Source organism: Capra hircus, chromosome 11 (genome assembly GCF_001704415.2).
Source record: "Capra hircus breed San Clemente chromosome 11, ASM170441v1, whole genome shotgun sequence".
NCBI classification, from domain to species: Eukaryota; Metazoa; Chordata; class Mammalia; order Artiodactyla; family Bovidae; genus Capra; species Capra hircus.
This window is the reverse complement of record NC_030818.1, coordinates 70,889,957-70,907,910: the sequence shown is the minus strand read 5'-3', so window position 1 is coordinate 70,907,910 and position 17,954 is coordinate 70,889,957. Positions and strand designations below refer to the sequence as shown.

The 17,954-nt window shown below is 50.4% G+C and overlaps 1 protein-coding gene across 3 annotated transcripts in view; it reads left to right on the top strand.

Annotated features, from left to right (window-relative positions):
* Window positions 1-17,954, top strand: part of PLB1 (phospholipase B1) — a 132,641-nt gene that overhangs the window by 92,181 nt on the left and 22,506 nt on the right. For all 3 annotated transcript variants that reach the window (XM_013967846.2, XM_005686861.3, XM_013967845.2), the window contains exons 36-46: window positions 182-290; window positions 2,287-2,338; window positions 2,723-2,803; window positions 3,353-3,418; window positions 3,953-4,053; window positions 4,965-5,046; window positions 5,710-5,814; window positions 6,831-6,926; window positions 7,481-7,552; window positions 14,211-14,276; window positions 17,881-17,941. In XM_013967846.2, coding sequence (XP_013823300.2) covers window positions 182-290; window positions 2,287-2,338; window positions 2,723-2,803; window positions 3,353-3,418; window positions 3,953-4,053; window positions 4,965-5,046; window positions 5,710-5,814; window positions 6,831-6,926; window positions 7,481-7,552; window positions 14,211-14,276; window positions 17,881-17,941 — 891 coding nt within the window. The remainder of the gene's footprint in view (window positions 1-181; window positions 291-2,286; window positions 2,339-2,722; window positions 2,804-3,352; window positions 3,419-3,952; window positions 4,054-4,964; window positions 5,047-5,709; window positions 5,815-6,830; window positions 6,927-7,480; window positions 7,553-14,210; window positions 14,277-17,880; window positions 17,942-17,954) is intronic.

Sequence of the window (17,954 nt, the reverse complement as noted above, 5' to 3'; positions counted from 1 at the left end):
TAGATGAGCCAGAGAGTATGGCTGCACTGCAAAGTATAAAGAAAGACAAGAAAAGCTGAGAGGCTCTTGCTGCCTTGGCTCAGCCTGTCATCAAGTCATCTGAGGCCTCAACTCCTTTCTGGGGCGTACTCCACCTCCCACCCTAAGCTCTCTGTGTCCCGTGCACCCCCTTCTCTTCCAGATATCCTTCGGAAGTTTAATGGGAATCTCACAGGCTATGCAGTGGGCACAGGAGATGCCAATGAGACAAATGCATTCCTCAATCAAGCTGTTCCTGGAGCTAAGGCTGAGTATGCATTTTTGGGGGGAGGGAGCTGTTGGGTAGGGAGTGGGAGGCACATCATTCCCTTCAAGGCTGTAATTCTGACCTCTGTGTACACAGGGGGCCTTTATTTACAGCCGTGATTTGAGAGTCTCTTGGCCATTCTCTTCACTGGCTGCCTCTGGGACTGCGGGGAGGCTGGATGGCTGGCTCTTGGACAGAGACCATGATCCTAGAGTGTGAACTTGGTCTTGCTTTCCTGTGCAGCATGTTCTAATCTTCCAGCTACCTGACCCACCATATCCAATTTTTAAAACTTACCATGGCATAATGGTATTCTCTCAGTGCCTCATGAGTGGCAGTTCCCGCCATAGATCAGGGAGTATCAACCAAATGGATGGGCAATACAGAGTCTCCATGTTAGAGGCTGCTTAGAGGAGCTGCTTAGAGGAGTGGCGAGTCACGTCCTGTCCTTATGCCCATTGTGGGGCTGCAGGAAATGCAGTTGAGAAGCTAGAGGCTGCTGGTGCCAACCACTCAGCCCCCCAGGCTGACCTCCAAGGAGACCCCTCCTCCCACACCCCACTCCTAGAGGCTCCAGCCACCTGGGTCTCCTCACTCCTGGGCCAGCCTGGGAAGACCCTTCTTGGTAATAGAAACAGCCAAGATGATGGTACACAGGGACCCACCAGCAGGTGCCAGGAGACCTCTGATCTGTGGCTCCATCTCACACTAATGCTAAGTCGCTTTAGTTGTTTCTGACTCTGTGCAACCCCATAGATGGAAGCCCACCAGGCTCCCCCGTCCCTGGGATTCTGCAGGCAAGAACACTGGAGTGGGTTGCCATTTCCTTCTCCAATGCATGAAAGTGAAAAATGAAAGTGAAGTCGCTCAGTCGTGTCCAACTCTTAGTGACCCCATGGACTGCAGCCTACCAGGCTCCATCCATGAGGTTTTGCAGGCAAGAGTACTGGAGTGGGTTGCCATTGCCTTCTCTGATATCACACTAAAACAGGGACCAAAACTAGTGAGGAGCTGAGGGTGCTGAGAGCTAGTCTTTCCGTGAATTATAAACCCAGGTATGTGTAGAGTGTTTGTTTATTACCCACCTCTTTCTACGCATGTGCACTCAGTCACTTCAGTCGTGTCCGACTCTTGGCAACCCTCTGGACTGTGGCCCGCCAGGCTCCCTGACAATGGGGTTCTTCAGGCAAGAATACTGGAGTGGGTTGCTATGACCTCTTTCTAAGAGGAGCATTTAGCTAAGTTGTGCCATTACCAAAAATGACACAACTAACATATACCTAAGAAAAATCACAGCCACTGGTGGGGGGAGGAGGGGAAGAAGCAGTTGTGTCAATATGAGACTTTTAACTATTGTGCTTGAGCACCAGATGCTCAGCTTCCTGGCAGCCAAGGTAAAAGAGGAAGCATGCTAAAACTTTCCCAGATCTAATTTCAGAGTCTATACCAGTCCTTTAAAGGAGATGAACAGCTCCTGCACGGAATCGTTAAAGACACTTTGCACGTGGAGTCCTAGAAAGGAGACCATGCGTAACGAATATAATTGCCATTACCCTTGACTATAGAGGCTTAGGACAAACACACAGCTAGTTTTGCGAAGGGTTATTTGTTTTAATAACTTCTCCCGAAGAGGCAAGTAGCTTCTTGTCCCTGAGCCTCAGGGTCTCTGCCAGCTCATGTTGGAGGGTGGGGGGTCAGAGGTGGGGTGAATGCCATCAGTTCAGTTCAGTCGCTCAGTCGTGTCTGACTCCTCGTGAACCCATGAATCGCAGCACACCAGGCCTCCCTGTCCATCACCATCTCCTGGAGTTCACTCAGGCTCACGTTCATCGAGTCCGTTTTGCCATCCAGTCATCTCATCCTCTGCCGTCCCCTTCTCCTCCTGCCCCCAATCCCTCCCAGCATCAGAGTCTTTTCCAATAAAGCCTCCAGTTCAGGCCTTTTAGGATGAAAGATTCAGGGGCTCTTCCTCAATGGGACTGATTTCCTCTCCTCCTCAGGGAACTTGTAAACCAAGTCCAGACTCTGATACAGAAGATGAAATCCGACCATGTAAGTCAGATCTATGATTATCTTTAAATACTAGCTTGCTAGCCCAGTAAAATCCCCAGATGGAATTGTTGGCCATGAAAACAGTGAGCCCCCGGTCCCTAGAGGCATTCAAGGGGCAGAGGGCAGCCTCTGTCGAAGGCTGCCTGGAGGAGATTACGTCAACCAGAGGGAGGTTTGTCGCTGATCACAGTGACCCTGAAAGTCCTTCCTGATGCTAAGAATCTGTGGTCTATAAATAAATCTCTGAAGTGCAGTCAGCTCTGAGGTTCTGATCCTGTTATTTCGAAAGGGCCAGGAAGTTTTAGAGGTTTGAATGAATTTCCTAGAGTTGTGTTGTTTTTTGGTTTGTTGGAAATCATCAAGCATTTTCCTCCCTCTGTACAGAGAGTAAATTTCCATGAGGACTGGAAGGTCATCACGGTGCTGATTGGAGGCAATGATTTATGTGACTACTGCACGGACTCGGTAATGGGGGCGGGTCAGGCCTATGCATTGCTCTTGACTTTGGCCTGTGGGCCCTGGAGATCCTCTTTGAGAACAGTCCCTAGAATTAACCTCAGGATTGTCCAAGGATACCTGTGTGTGTGTGCATGCACACACAACTCACACACGTGCACATACACACACTTCTTTCCCCAGCCCCTCAAATTTCTGGCCCCATCTCCCTGTCCCAGGTAGTGTGAGTCAGCAAGTGGCAGATATACAGGGCTTCTGTTCCCCTCTCTTACAATTCCTGAAAGAAAGAGAAGAAACAGTAAACTCCAACCAGTTAGAAGTGGGACTTGACATGTCCTACTCCTGAAGTAAAGCTGCAACTGAAGGTTGCAGGCTTCTGTCTGGCCCAGCGAGTACCCAACTGTTCATCTAAGATTCTGACATCATGAGCTGGTCACAGCTGGAGGCCAAGGGAGATCAAGTCCTTGGGGCTGGAGCTGGGGGCCTGGGGGAGAACCCAGTTCTGCCCACTGCCTTCTCTCCCTAGCCAGCTTCTCTTCTCTCTCCTGTCTCTTCCAGAATCTTTATTCTGCAGACAACTTTTTTGACCATCTCCGCAATGCCTTGGACATCCTACATAAAGAGGTGGGTAGGGGCTCCCACAAACTGGATACTGCTCAAGCATGGTGGGGAGAAGAGAGTAAAACACCCCCTTCCCAAGGAGCTGGACAAGGACATGGGCTCCTGCCCTTTCCATAGTTTGGGGGTACCCCCAAGGAAGCCTCATGCTATTTGGGACCAGTTCCAAGGGTCTCAGGATTTCCCAGGCAAGAATGCTAGAGTGGGTTGCCATTTCCTTCTCCAGGGGATCTTCCCAACCCAGGAATCAAACTCAGGTCTCCTGCACTGAAGGCAGATTCATTATGAGCTGAACCCTCAGCATTTAGACCCAAGACTGCCATGTTGGCCCACTCTGGGAGGCCCATTCACACTGAGGCCCATTCACACTGAAGCCCATGTGGGTGGCAAAGACTGTGGGGCTCTAGGTGGTCACCTTGTGCTGACACCTCCCAGAACCCCACTCAGTGACCCCGGAGCCTGGCCCCACTTCTCAGGGTCCTAAGGCAGCTGGCGAAAGAAGGTTCCCAGGCCCTCTCTCACCCAGAGCCTTGCACGTAGGTACCCCGGGCGCTGGTCAACCTTGTGGACTTCATGAGCCCCAGTATCATGAGGCAGGTGTTCCTGGGGAACCCCGACAAGTGTCCTGTGCATCAGGCCAGGTAAGCGGGTGCTTGCTGATCTGGTTCACATGGTGAGAACTCCTCGGGGTTTCTGGGACTTGGTCTGTCCGTGTGCATCTATAAAGGGGTCTGTGCCAGGACCACCTCCTTCTGGGAGGTCGAAGTCAGGGCCCCCACTTCCCTAACCTCAGGGTACCATTGAACCTCTGTGATGGGGGAAGTTGCCGGGCAGAGGTCAGGGCTGGAACACACGCTAGTGTTTGAGAGACAGTGCAGCCCAGCCTGTGAGAAGGAGTGACATACAGGTGTGTCCACACATGGTGAAACCATAACAAAAGCAAAGCTCACTTACCTTTGCGGAGAAGTGACCTGGGGAGGGACACGCAGAACTTCCCGTTGGGAGTGTTTTGTTTCTTAAGTGGAGTGAGAAGTACACAGGTGTGTGAGTTATTGTTCCTCCTGCCTTACACATCCATTTATTCACTTAACAAATGCTTTTTAAAGTCTTACTCTGCACCAGGTTCTGTTTTGAGTAGAGAGATCTTTTTTAACATCCAGAAGGTTTTATGAGTGTGAAATAATTCATCATAAAACAAAAGGGAACACAGCAGGACACTAGTGTGAACTCCAGAGGTGTCTGGGGACCTGAGCAACAGGCTCGCCAAAGCGTGCGTTTGTGCTTATTTTTAAACACTAAACATGGGCTTCTCATTGCCTAAATGCATTTGTTCAGTGTAATTTGTTGAAGGCCCAGGACCCGTGGTCCAACACTTAGTACTTTGTTAACGTGGAAGGGTGCCCATCCATATATCCTCCCCTTGTGCATCCCTGGGTCAGTCCTGCAACCTGCCCCTGAGCATGTGTAGCAGAGCCTCCTGCAAGTCACTCCCCCACCTCCACCCTGACCACAGCTTTGGCTCTGGGTCCTTCTGTCTCCCCTCTTTTTTCAGCATTTTATGCAATTGTGTTCTGACCCCGCGGGAGAGCTCCCAAGAGCTGGCCAAGTTGGAGTCCATAACCCGAGCCTACCAGGTAAGACCAAGAAGGTCTCTCCTCCACCTCGATCAGCACACCAGCCCAGAGCCCCCCTGGGGAGGCTCATGGGAAGGGAAGAGCTATTCAGAGTTTGAGAGGCAATATCACCATCCAGGCTACTTCCTGGCTTAGGTATCTCAGGCACCCCAGGCAGATTCACAAAGGAACCTAGGTGACAAAGTCCTCATCGCTGAGCTGTCTTGCTGGCTCAGCCCCAACCCTTGGCCTGACAAGGGGAATAGCCCTGGGTGCCCCATGGGACTGCCTTTCCCTCCCCTGCCCACCAGATGCCCAGCTGCCCCTGCAACCCCCTACCTCTTCAACGGGCAGGCCACGAGCCAACGAGGGTGTTGCAGGTCCCAAGCCTAGGGGCCTTCTGGAGGCCTCTCCTAGGTTGCTGTTCCTTTTGGGACTTCCTGCTGGCCCTTCAGAAGTTGCAGTCCACTTAAAACCAGAACCAAAAGGAGGCACAACCCATTTCCAATTCTCTGGAAAGAGATTTGTCATCAAGTATGTTTGTGTTCTCAAGAGAAGAACTGAGTTAGCCCACCTGTTGAGGGAGATGGGCACAAGGTCACTGCCCATCATCCCCAGCCTTGTGCTAACGGGTACCTGGAGCACCCAGGCCTGTGCTGAAGATGCCCACGGTTGTGTCCCCAGAGCAGCATGCGCGAGCTGGTGGAGTCCGGTCGGTACGAGACGCGGGAGGACTTCTCTGTGGTTCTGCAGCCCTTCTTCTACAACATCCGGCTCCCTGTCCTGGCGGTAGGCTCCCTGCCCTCCCTGACAGGGCTCCCACAAGGAGGAGGAAATTCAAAGTGGAAATGCCAAGTGCTTCCATAGACTGGGAACAAATGGGGTGGACCCAGGTAGCTCTCTAGCTGCTGGTCTGGTGGCTGCAGCCTCCTTGAACATCAGAACTGTATTCAAGAGGCAGCCCAATGTTTAATGTTCTCATGACTGCTCATTGCAGCCTCCATTTTACTAAGTACCTACTACATGCCAGGCACTGTGCATACCATATGTAAAATCTTCACAATTACCTTCTGAGGTGAGCTTTATCATCCCCGCATAAGAGAGGCTCACAGACATGAAGAATCCTTCCTAAAAGCTTGCAGGAAATAAGGGACAGAGGTGAGATCTGAACACATCCAACTCCAGACTGTTCACTTTTGGCCCCATACCCAGCACTGTGGTTGTTGTTTCTCTCCCTGGCTCTGCTCTCCACCTGACTCTTCCATTCTGAGCAGAAGGGCTCTGTGAATGGGCCAGGGTGGGGACTTGGGTCTGTCCACCTGGGCCTCCATCCCAAGGGCCTGGCCTACCGGAAGAAGCTTTAAGCACCTAGACTTTGCCCAGGCCTGAAGCCCTAGTCTCCCTACCAAGCTCACTGGGACCAACTGGTCAAGAGTTGGGGAATAGCTGTTCCCAGCTGGCTGGCTAAGACTGCCTCAGGGACTAGGATCTCATTCCCTCATCCATGGCATGAGTTGCATAAATGCACCTAAAAATATATATAGCACTTTTTAAATTAAATAATGAGAATTGTGAGATCCAGAAAGCAGGTTGGGGGCTTGGGGTCACTCAACGTTGTTGATCGGTGGGACTGCTCTGAGCCCTCTCTCAAGGTGAGCAGGCCCTTAGGAAGCTGCAGGCTGGGAGCGCCCCCCAGGGAGGCAGGATGTCAAGAGGTCCATTCCAGAGGGCAGGCCTGCCAGTGAGCCCCACTCTCTACCCTTGGCACCAACAGGATCTTAAGGATGTCTATTTCTCTCCTTCAGGATGGGCGCCCAGATGTGTCCTTCTTTGCCCCAGACTGCCTCCACCCAAGTCAGAAATTCCACTCCCAGCTCTCCAGGGCTCTTTGGATCAACATGGTAAGATGAGTGGGGTTTCCTGGTTCTCTGGGGTTCTAGTCTAGAGCAAAGTACCAGCCCCTCCAGAATGGAGCTTGTTCTTGGCCTCCCTTTGCAAGCAAGGTGTGGAGGAGAGTGACTGGTGTCTCTGTAGAAGTCGACGTAGAATGAAAAATACAGAGTCCTTAAGATTCCTGGATCAACTGCATCCTCTCCGACGGGCTTTCAACCGTGATGCAGGACTCTTTACATGAATGCAAGGCAGAACCCTCATGTTTATTCAGTATTTTCTATGTGCCAACAACTCTGCTAGGCAGTTTAAGCCATGTTTATCTCATTTAAGCTTCTCAACAGCCCTGCAAGACTTATAAGTTTACAAGGAAGCTGAATCCTGCAGAAGCTAAGAGACTTGCCTGGTATCCCACAGCTGGTGACTGGCAGAGCCAGGAGGAGAAGCCAACCCCCCTGAAATCAAGTTCTGAGCGTTCCCCCACTGCAGGATGCCCTGCCAGGGAATGTTCACTTCAGCGGAGACAAATTAGTACACTCACGGCTCTCTTTTCCTCCCCCATCAGCTTGAACCACTGGGAAGGAAAACAGATACCCTGGATCTGATGGCAGACATACCCCTCTCCTGCCCTGCTCAGGTAATGCTGCTCTCCAGAAACCCAAAGCTCAGGCCCTGCCCATCTCCCTTTACACCGCCCCCAACCCCCGCCCCCTTACACCAGCACTTCTCTGTCACCCATCTTGCCCCTTGCCTGGGAACAGATGGATTCAGAGGACGGAGGGGAGTGGAGGAGAATGGAGAGGGGAGAAGAGGGTGCAGAAGCACCTCTGTCTTTAGGAGAAGCAGGTGGGAAAGGAGGCCTGAGCCCAGCGGAGGGAGAGGAGCAGGGTAACATGTGTGGATTCTTCAGGAGGGGTGTTAAGAAGCCAGAGGTGGCCAGACTGAGCATTTCAGCGGACACGTGGGGCCAGTGGGAAGGTCCACCTGCAGGTTGGTGGCCTAGTGTGAAGCCAGCTGAGCTCAGAAGTTGCAGTTAGTGGTCGAGGAATCCGTATCGGGAGTGTCTGGCAGGAAATAGGTCAAAGAGGAAAGTCCTAGAGCCCCCTGGGGAAGGGACAGGCAGGACCGGCTTTGCGATCATTGGAGTGAGGCTGGCCTGGGCTCATTTTAAGGAGGAAGATGTAAGTGGTTGTTAGACCTGATTTCAGGCCTAGGAGTGGGGCAGGTACACATGCCCTTTGCCTTCAGCTCCCTCTTCAAGCCCGTCTTAAGGCTTTTTAACCAAATAAGGTTGAGGCCAGAGAGCCCTTGACAGCAATGAAAGGTGGACAGCCTGACCCAGTCTGGGAGGCCGGGTTTCCCGCCTGAGTCTGACTGCGTCACCCTCTCCCACCCTCCCGACTGAACAGAGAGAGGACCTACATCTCCCCCATGTGTCTGCCAGGGGTCTAGAGGCTGTGGGCACCCTTCCCTGTCTGCTGCCTTCCCCACACCCGTCTCGGACCCAGGCTCAGCCTTGGGTACCATTAGCCTCACCAGGCGGGTGGGTTGAAGGGATGCAGAAGTAGAGGCGGTGATAGTAGAGGGCTCAGATGCTGGGTCCAGGGCTCAGGGCAGAGATGATGGTCAAACGATGTAACAGTCAGTGTAGCGTCGACGCCTCTGTTCTAGACGGTCAGATGTGGGCTGAAGGGGTGGGGCAGAGGCCTAACGGCCATTTTGTATCACGTGTGAATGCTTAAATTGCTAGATCCTGAGCTGGTCCAGCGCATTCTAGGGGTAGGGCCAGGCAACCTGGGTAGTAGAGGCATTTGGGGACTCAGAGTGGTGGCTATAAACCATACGGTGGTGGTGGAGGCGGGGGGGGGGGGGTACTTCAATATTTTAACAACCATATGGCCATACTGAACATCAGCCATGGGAAACCCTCTCCAGTCTGCCAATTCTCCTTCTATTTAATAGTGAAAGTAATAACAACTCAGTCCAGGGAGCCATCCTTTGCTCTCTTTCCTTCTCACAAATATCTACTATATACCAGGTTGGAGCCTAGGCTCTGGATCGGGTAGAGCCCTGTCACCACTGGCCTCAAGGCCCTAGACCAGGCAAGGAGCCCCGAAAGGCTACTGCCTCGGCCAGAACCTCAGGCCACTCCTGAGCTGGGCTCCGCTCCTCCTCCTGGACCAGCCTGGCTGAGCCGTTGGTGAGCAGAGGAGAGCAAATCCAGCCTCCTGGAAACGTAGAAGCCCCGCCTGGGAGAAGCGGTTGCCAGGCAACCCCAGAGCCCATTCCAAAAGATCCATCTGTTGGCCGGCCCAACTTCAAGGCACCAGGCACTGTGGAATCCTGCAGTCCTCAGGTCCCATCTGCTCCCCGCAGTGTGCCATGGAGCTATATAAAAGTCCACCAGCATCTCAGTGTGAGCTGACAGGGGCCAGGCAGCACATATTTTAATCCTAGCTGAGTCTAAACATAGAGGCAACAGGCAGGACCCAGCAGGGAGGAGGGGCTGAGACGGATGCAAGCACCGGGGAGCTTCTTTCTCAACTTCCTGCTTGCTCCTCCCCCAGCCCTAGTCAAGGGCAAGTGCATTCTGCCCAGCCAGGTCAGGTGCTTAACTGCGCTCTGTGGATTTCTGTTAGACTTTCAGGTTGGGCATGTGATTTTACAGGCAACTTTAGCTTATTTGGTCTGTGAACCGTGACTGTGGTCCCCTTGCTGCCCCTCATCACCTCTCTGCCCACTCCTTCCCTAACCCAGGGCAGCTGCCTGTGGCCCCTCCTCAGGCTTTGAAGAAATGGTCTCAAAGACCAGCAGAGTCCTTTTTCAGCTCTTATTTTTCTTGCCCTTGAAAAGCATTTGTCAGAGTTAACTACCTCCTCCATGGATTTATTCCTCCCTGCATTTGTGGATGGAAAACCAGCTTGACTGCTCTGCTTTTCAAGTTTCTGCCCCCTCCCATCTCCTTTAATGACCCCTCTTCCCTTCTCCCAGCCTCAAAAATGTGGACATTCTCCAACTTTCATAACTCAGCCTACTTCTCTTTTCTCCTTCTCTACACAATCCTCACTCTGACATTTGTCCATTTCCAGGGTTTCCTGTTAAATTTCCTTGCCTAGGATCCCCCCAACCTACATCTTCATTTCTTTTTTTTTTTTTTCCTCCAAACTTGAGCTATATTTCTAACCCTTCAGAGGTCTTTCTCCCTTGGATGTAAAGTTTACCCAGAAGACAGATTAAATATATGATCAGTGTACCAACAAAATAGAAAGACATAGTGAGACAAACAGAAATAATTTCAAGTGATATTTCATCATTTAGTCTTTCCTCCTGAGAAAAACTGAGCTTTGTTGGATTCTCTTATACTTTATTGTTTAGCAATATTTCTATTTTAGCATTACGTATGCGGGGCTATTCTCTTTTGAATGCTTTGGACTTCCAAATCTCCCAAATCTGCCCTGAACCCATCATCTCAAACTCAACATTCATTTAGAAAATAATTTTTGAGGAAGAATTTCAAAATAGGACTGAAATCAATGTCTTCCCAAACTCCCTAATCCTGAAGAGTTCCTCTGTCTGTCCATATTGTCGTGGTGGTCACAGTTCTGCAGGTGTGAGATGTCAGGCACCTCGCCTGATAGAATCCTTCCTAGTCCCTCCTCTTCCCACTTCCACTCCTCCCAGTTCAGGTCCATGTCACTGTGGATGTTAAAATTGTTACCTGCTCCTTTCCATCATAAAGCAACAGAGAATTTTATAGCTTTAGAATCTCCATGGAGAGGGCTTTGGAGTCCTGTTGATGCAATCTCTCGTATAGTTGAGTTATTCTACCACATCCTGCCAGGCTTCCCAAGCAGCACTAGTGATAAAGAACCCACCTGCCAATGCAGGAGACATAAGAGATGTGAGTTCAATCCCTGGGTTGGGCAGATCCCCTGGAGGAGGGCTACAGTCCGTAGGATAGCACAGTTGGACACAACTGAAGGGACTTAGCATGCATGTACCACATCCTCCCGAAGCAAGCAGAGGCTTACGGCCTCTACTTAAACCTCCACACTCTCAAGGCAGTGCATTACTAACAGCCAAGCGGCTATCCATTAACAGCTTGTGGAATCAGCCTAGTAGGTCATGTTGGGATGGGATGATGGGATGGGATGGAAATGTCAGCGGGGACTCCTATGTCCTCCTCCTCTTTACCACTACCACCCTTTCCTGGATCTTCTCAGTTTCCTCAACCATTTATGGCAGACAAGTATTCCGAACCCTGCCCCTATATACAGTAGACATGAGTCCTTGGAATATGACCCCACTTAAGTCAGTGCCCGGGCTTGACCATACACACCTGGTTTGGTCCAAGAAGCACAGAACAGAAGAACACCAGCTCTCCTTCACTGTGGAAGTTTACACCTGTTAACATGGCCAGGATGCACACGCCCTTTTCCGGTAGCCACTGACTCATGTCGCTGACTCACATCAGTGGCTGACCAGGCTCTGCCTTCGGGCAGGCTGCACCCTCTCTCCCCAGCTGTTCCTTGTGCTGGCATTCAGTGGGCTTCGCTTTCTGCTTACTGGTGTTACCAGCCGAGCCTAGGAGAGCCAGCAGACTAAGTAGACTCCCTTTTCCCTCTGCTGAGTTCCAGGCCTTTCACCCAGTCTGACTCACGCATAAATAAGGCAGCCGACAATCAATAAAATAGGCCCCAGGCACTCAGGCCACTTGCCTGGCCCTGTCCTGGACCTGTTCTCATTGTTCCTTCTCTGGCCTCACTTCCCACCACATTCCAGAGTCTCCCTGACCTCTGACCCTTCCCTCTACCTTGGGTCCTGTGACGAAATAAACTCCCTGGCTTGACTTTCAGCACATGCAGAAGGGCAGGTGGAGTCCGCCCTCCAGTTCCTCTTCTGCTAGCTGCTTTGAGAAAAGCTCCGGCTCCCAGGCCCTGTGCCCAATCCGGGTCTTGGGAAGTGGGGGGAAAGTCATGAGGAGTGGCCTGCCTGCCACTGAGACTCATCTTTAAGGACCACACATTCCCAGACCTTACAATCCTTCCTCGGCAATTACTGCACTCGCTGGACACACTGTTCTTTGATGCTTCGCTGCTACCCAATACTTGTCATGTTTTCTGCCTCACTGAATTGTATGCCTCTGGATCCTCCCTTCATCCAGCACCTAGAACAGAGCTCTGAACACATGGGGTTTTACAAAGATGAGTCAGTTGTTTATAGGATGCTACATGCCCTCAGCTGCTAGGGAATCTCAGGGGACAGGGGACACTAGACAGCACTGGCCGGAGACAAGTCTGGCTAACCGTGGCGACCTGCCGCTGTAAGGCCTCTCTCACCTTGCACTCTAGCAGATGGTCCCGGGCACACACACTTCCTACCATTGGCCCTGAGTGCTCCTCTGACCCCTGTTTTGAGGGCCTGGACTCAGACCAAAGGAGAGGCGTGGCATGCCCCAGGGGGCAAGGTCTGTGCTGACAGCTGGGGGTTGGGTTTTGTGCATGTAGATTTCATCCTCCCAGTGAACCGCTAAGACCACCTCCTCATCCCTCTGTCTGGCCCCAGGTCTTTTTCAGGCCTGACCCTGGTGTGAACCGCGGAATGAGGGCATTGCTGGTCAGGAGGCCTGATGGATCAGACCCAGCTCTGTCCTTAGTGCACTTGGGGCAGGTCCCTGCTCCACCCTGCACCTCAGTTGCCCCTCACCTGTAAAGCGGGATCACTCAGGGTTGAAAATTCAGATGCAGTGCCAGGCTAGAACATGACTGTGTGGGTGGGATGGACAAGAGACAGTGGCAGGTCAGAACTGAAGGGTACACGCCTCTTGTGGCAGCACTCAGGGTTGTCATCTTCTCTCCTTCTCCTTTTTAAACACCTTTCAGGCCAAAATAAAGCAGATGGGCAACGGGCTTTCAACCCCTGGAACAGATATACAGTGACATCTCCTCCAACATTCTGGTTCTTCCTACTTCAGTTCAGTTCAGTTCAGTTCAGTGGCCCAGTCGTGTCCGACTCTTTGACCCCATGAATCGCAGCACACCAGGCCTCCCTGTCCATCACCATCTCCCGGAGTTCACTCAGACTCACGTCCATCGAGTCCGTGATGCCATCCAGCCATCTCATCCTCTGTTGTCCCCTTCTCCTCCTGCCCCCAGTCTCTCCCAGCATCAGAGTCTTTTCCAATGAGTCAACTCTTCGCATCAGGTGTCCAAAGTACTGGAGCTTCAGCTTTAGCATCATTCCTTCCAAAGAAATCCCAGGGTTGATCTCCTTCAGAATGGACTGGTTGGATCTCCTTGCAGTCCAAGGGACCCTCAAGAGTCTTCTCCAACACCACAGTTCAAACGCGTCAATTCTTCAGCGCTCAGCCTTCTTCACAGTCCAACTCTCACATCCATACATGACGACAGGAAAAACCATAGCCTTGACTAGGCGGACCTTAGTCGGCAAAGTAATCTCTGCTTTTGAATATACTATCTAGGTTGGTCATAACTTTTCTTCCAAGGAGTAAACCTACTCCCATATTATTCCCAGATTTTCAGACCGTGGCTCTTCTACTCCACTGAGCAGGACTTGTGAAGGTGTTGGCAGCCCTGGGCTGTCTGGGTGGATCTCTGTCTTATGAACTTTTTCTTGCTTCACTATCATTTCCACATTTTCTCATTACCTGCTTTCCCCTGCTACCCCTCTGTCTACTTCCTTCTTCCTTCTCGGACTAACTTACCACCCACAACAGAATACACTTGGATTCTTGACTGGGCATGTATGAAACCAATGGTGAGATAGAAAGGTGAGCAGGGAATGAAGAGGCCGTTTCACGAGAAAAAAATGCAACCAGCGTCTGTGAAGCCAACCCGAAATGGGTAAGGGACATAACTCAAAGAGGCACAACCATAGCAACAGATGTTAAAATACACTGATGATCATAACATTTTTTGGAGACAAAAAGATCCCCATAATATCAATCTTTTGCCAGAGCAATGACAAAGGAGAGAAAGTCATTCTGATGATTAGGGAGATGTTCCATTGTCAGGGTGAAAAGAAAAGCACAGAACCCTGAAAAGAACGTGGATGGAACCCTTTTTAGTCCTTTGATTGTACATCCCTTGTCAAAGCTGTTATGTAAAACCCTCTAGGGAATGAATGAAATTCTGTCTGTATGATTCTTTCTATTTAAATGCAGAAGAAACATGTTAAATGAACCTAGAGGACAGGACTGTTAGTACTTAATATTTCCTAAGCAGTCTTCCAGGCTGTCAGGTAACCTTTCCCTGTGGTTTCTTTTCCTCTCTTAGATTGAGCCCTTCCTGCGAACCCCCCGGAACAGTAACTACACATACACCACCACGCCAGCCATTGAGGTAATAACTCCTGACACATGCCTGCCTCTCTCAGAGACAGACCGTTTCCACCCCCCGCCCCCAGTGACTCGGGGAGTGGTGCGGATTTCAGAGAGGTAGCTTAAGCAGAAACGTACCCTTCTTACCTACTGGATATTGGAATGTGAAACAAAGGCTCCTGAACCACATAGTCCCAGGATTGCCCTAACTTGTTCTCAAGTGTTTTCCTGACGTCAGCAACCAACTAGAGGAAGTGCCTGTGGATCAGTCATCTCTGACCTTTGCACAGACATCATTTCTGATCAGGCAGCTCATCCTTTCAAGAAGGGATGAGGGGGAGGCAGTAGGTATAATGCACATCGATTTCCTGTAAGGTGGGAGCTGAGTAGGAAGAGCCTCAATTCCAGGAGCTGGGCCCCCAGGAAGCTGCTGTATATGCAGGTGGGTCTCCAGGGCTTGTCTGGTTCAGGTCAATCATTCTAGCTCTAAGGATTTAAGGCCCATGGCTTTAGGGACAGTTGCTGCCAAGATGGCCTGGAAGATCCTGAACCACACCAGGCCTTGCGGGACAGGCTTGGTCCAGGCCGCATCTGTAGGCCTCCTGGACAGGGAATCAATCACCACTGTCAGTTGAGCACCTAGGGTTTGCCCAGTCTTGTGCTAGGGGCCAGCAAGGATTCAGAGGAGTGTCGGACATAGTTCTGTCCTCGGGAGTTAGAGGTCATTCCAGACTGGACACCTCCTTTGTGTCGGGCACTGTTTCAGGAAGATAGAGCCGTAGAGCAGACAGATGGAGCCCATCCCTTTTATGGACCCTACAGTCTACTGAAGGAGGCATCCAATAGAGAGCGAAGCATAGTCATGTCAGAGAGTAAGGACAGTCTTGAGAAAGTGCAGTGGGGCAAGGAAAGCACATTCTGATGAGCTGTGACCAGGACCAGCGATTGCAGAGGCTCAGAACTGGGGCTGAGTTGGGGGTATTTGAGGGGAGAAAGAAGTCAGCATGGCTATGGGCGTGCAAATGAAGTGGAGAGTTTGGGGTCATGAGATAAGCGGGGTCATCAAGGGCATAATCATACAGAATCTGAACCCCTGAGAAAGAAGGTTGAACTTTGGTGGAGAGCTGTGGGAAGCTCTTGGAGGTTCTAGGAGAAAGTGGTATAATCTGGTTCACCTTTTTAAAAGAGCTCCCTGACTAGTGTGGAAAATGGATGGGGGAGTAGCAGGAGTGAGTGAGGAAAGACCTTTTATAAGGCAGCTGAAGCACTGAGACTAACTTACAGGAAAATAATGAAGAACTGTCAGATGCTCAGCTCTGGGATATAGGCCACACTAGCTTCATGGCTGGGGTAAGGCCACCGTTCAGCCTCTCCGAATTCTCTCAGGCCCAACAGAGGCTTATTTCAGGCCAATCGTGGACCAAAATCCATTAGAACTGAAATGTCAGCTGCATCTTGTCAGTTAGGCATTTATTTATTTATCTAACATGTGTGTTTATTGGATGACTAAATGGTGCAGGTGCTGTGCCAAGTGCCAGATACACACTGACGAACAAAGTGGTTCTGGCCCATTGTCTTTGATCTTAGTCTCATATGCCTTTGCTTCTGTTGCTGGAAGAGTGAAAAACTCAGGCACAGAAAGTGATTTTTAAAAAAATACTTTGCTATTTAAATCAGCCACAGATGGGCCACATCAACATTACTTGAGAACTTGTTAAAAATGCAGAGTCCTGGGTGGCACCCCAGTCCTGCTGACTCAGGACCTGCATTTCCCAAAACCTGCAGGCGATCTGGGTGCCCTGGCATAGGGTGCAGCCTAGGCACCCTAAGCAGTTCTTCCCTTGGGACAGACGAACGTGCTCCAGTTCCGACCTGCGTCTGTTTGCCTGCAGGGGATGGGCTTGTCTCTGGCTCATCAGTTCTCTGAGATGTTTCTAAAGCACTCACGGCTGTAGAATTGTTTTAAATTGCATCTTCTCTGGATATTTGTCATCTACACACAAACATGTTCTTGGTTTCAATAGAACCTCCACACAGAATAAGGACTCCATCAAAATGACTAATTGAACAGTTCCTTGGAATAAACTCATTTACATCAGATTAAGCAAATAATATGTAAAGGAAGTTGCATTGTTGCTCCCTTGTGAGAGGAGTGTTTTAACAAGGTGTGTCTACATCAGCCTCTGATCAGATGAAAGAGACAAACTTCCAAAGGTTTGGCAACCACACACCTAGAGAATCAGCCAACCAGACAACACCTATGTGTGGAGTCCTCCTGTGCACTCAGCACTGGGCTTGTCCCTCAAGCACCTCTGGGGACGTGCAGGTGTCTGGGACACTAGGGAAGGATGTCTGTTTCTCTCCCAGCTGCTATGCCCTCTGCTTCCTACCTCATCCCCTCCTCCAGCACTTGGAAAGTATGCTCTGTATTCCAGAGTCAAGAGAGTGTGACTAAAAGCCCATAGAGGTTATGGGCTTCCCTGGTGGCTTAGTGGTAAAGAATCTGCCTGCCAATACAGAAGACATGGGTTTGATCCCTGGGTGGGGAAGAGCCCCTGGAGAAAGAAGTGGCAACTCACTCCAGTCTTCTTGCCTTGGAGATCCTATGGACAGAAGAGCCTGGTGGGCTACAGTCCATGGGGTTGCAAAAGAATTGGACATGACTGAGCGACTAAAAAAACAAAACAAAAAATCCGAATTATAGACTTTAATTTATACACATGCAAGGAACTGGTTGGCTATTAAATACACAAAAAGACATACACACACATTCAGAAATAATATACAGAAACTAGAAACTTTGCATCTGTAAAAATTTATAAAAATTTCACATTGCTTTCCTGAAAATATTGTAATTATTGTTTTAGTCCCAGCATTGTAATTAGTGTTCATTAGTTTCACGTTAGACAACACCACCTAAACCCATGTGGAACCCTGTGGTTGCCCTATGGAGAGGAGATCTAAGACAGTAGTTTGCAAACTCTATGCAATGATCACCTGGGGAGCAACTAAAAGGTATCGAATCCAGGTGCCACCCCAGACAAAGTCAGAATTTCTGGGGATGAGACCCAAGCACTGTTTTGTGCATGGGGAGGTGGCAAACACCCTTTTTCTCTTCAATTCCCCTCTCACTCCATCCACAGCCCACAGCTCTTTGCCTCACATGATCTTCTACAGTGACATAGTTTTAGCTAAGGAATTCTTGGTGGAGACTGGAAGAAGGTTGAGGAGGCATTTGTGTTTATGTTGGTGTCTATACGGAATCTTAGGATAGATTCTAGATTAGTGAAAGTGAATGTGTTAGTCACTCAGTCGTGTCCAACTCTTTGCAGCCCCATGGACTGTAGCTCACCAGGCTCCTCTGTCCGTAGGATTCTCCAGGCAAGAATATTGGAGTGGGTTGTCATTCGCTTCTCCAGGGGATCTTCCCTGGATTTCACGTGAAAGAATCAATGACCTATATCCTGGATGCCAGTGTCTCTCAGCTGCCTCTGCCGGTTTTCATCAAGGCACCATGTTCAGGGAACAGCTGTGTGTGGGGGAAGAATTCTTTAGCTAACTCTTCTTGGGCTAACCTTCCTGCACCGTGAGTGTCTGCTGTTGTGTGTTTGCTTTTGTCAATTTAGAACTGGGGCAGTGACTTCCTTTGTACGGAGCAGAATCCTTCCAACAGTGTCCCCACATCAGGTGAGTATAAACG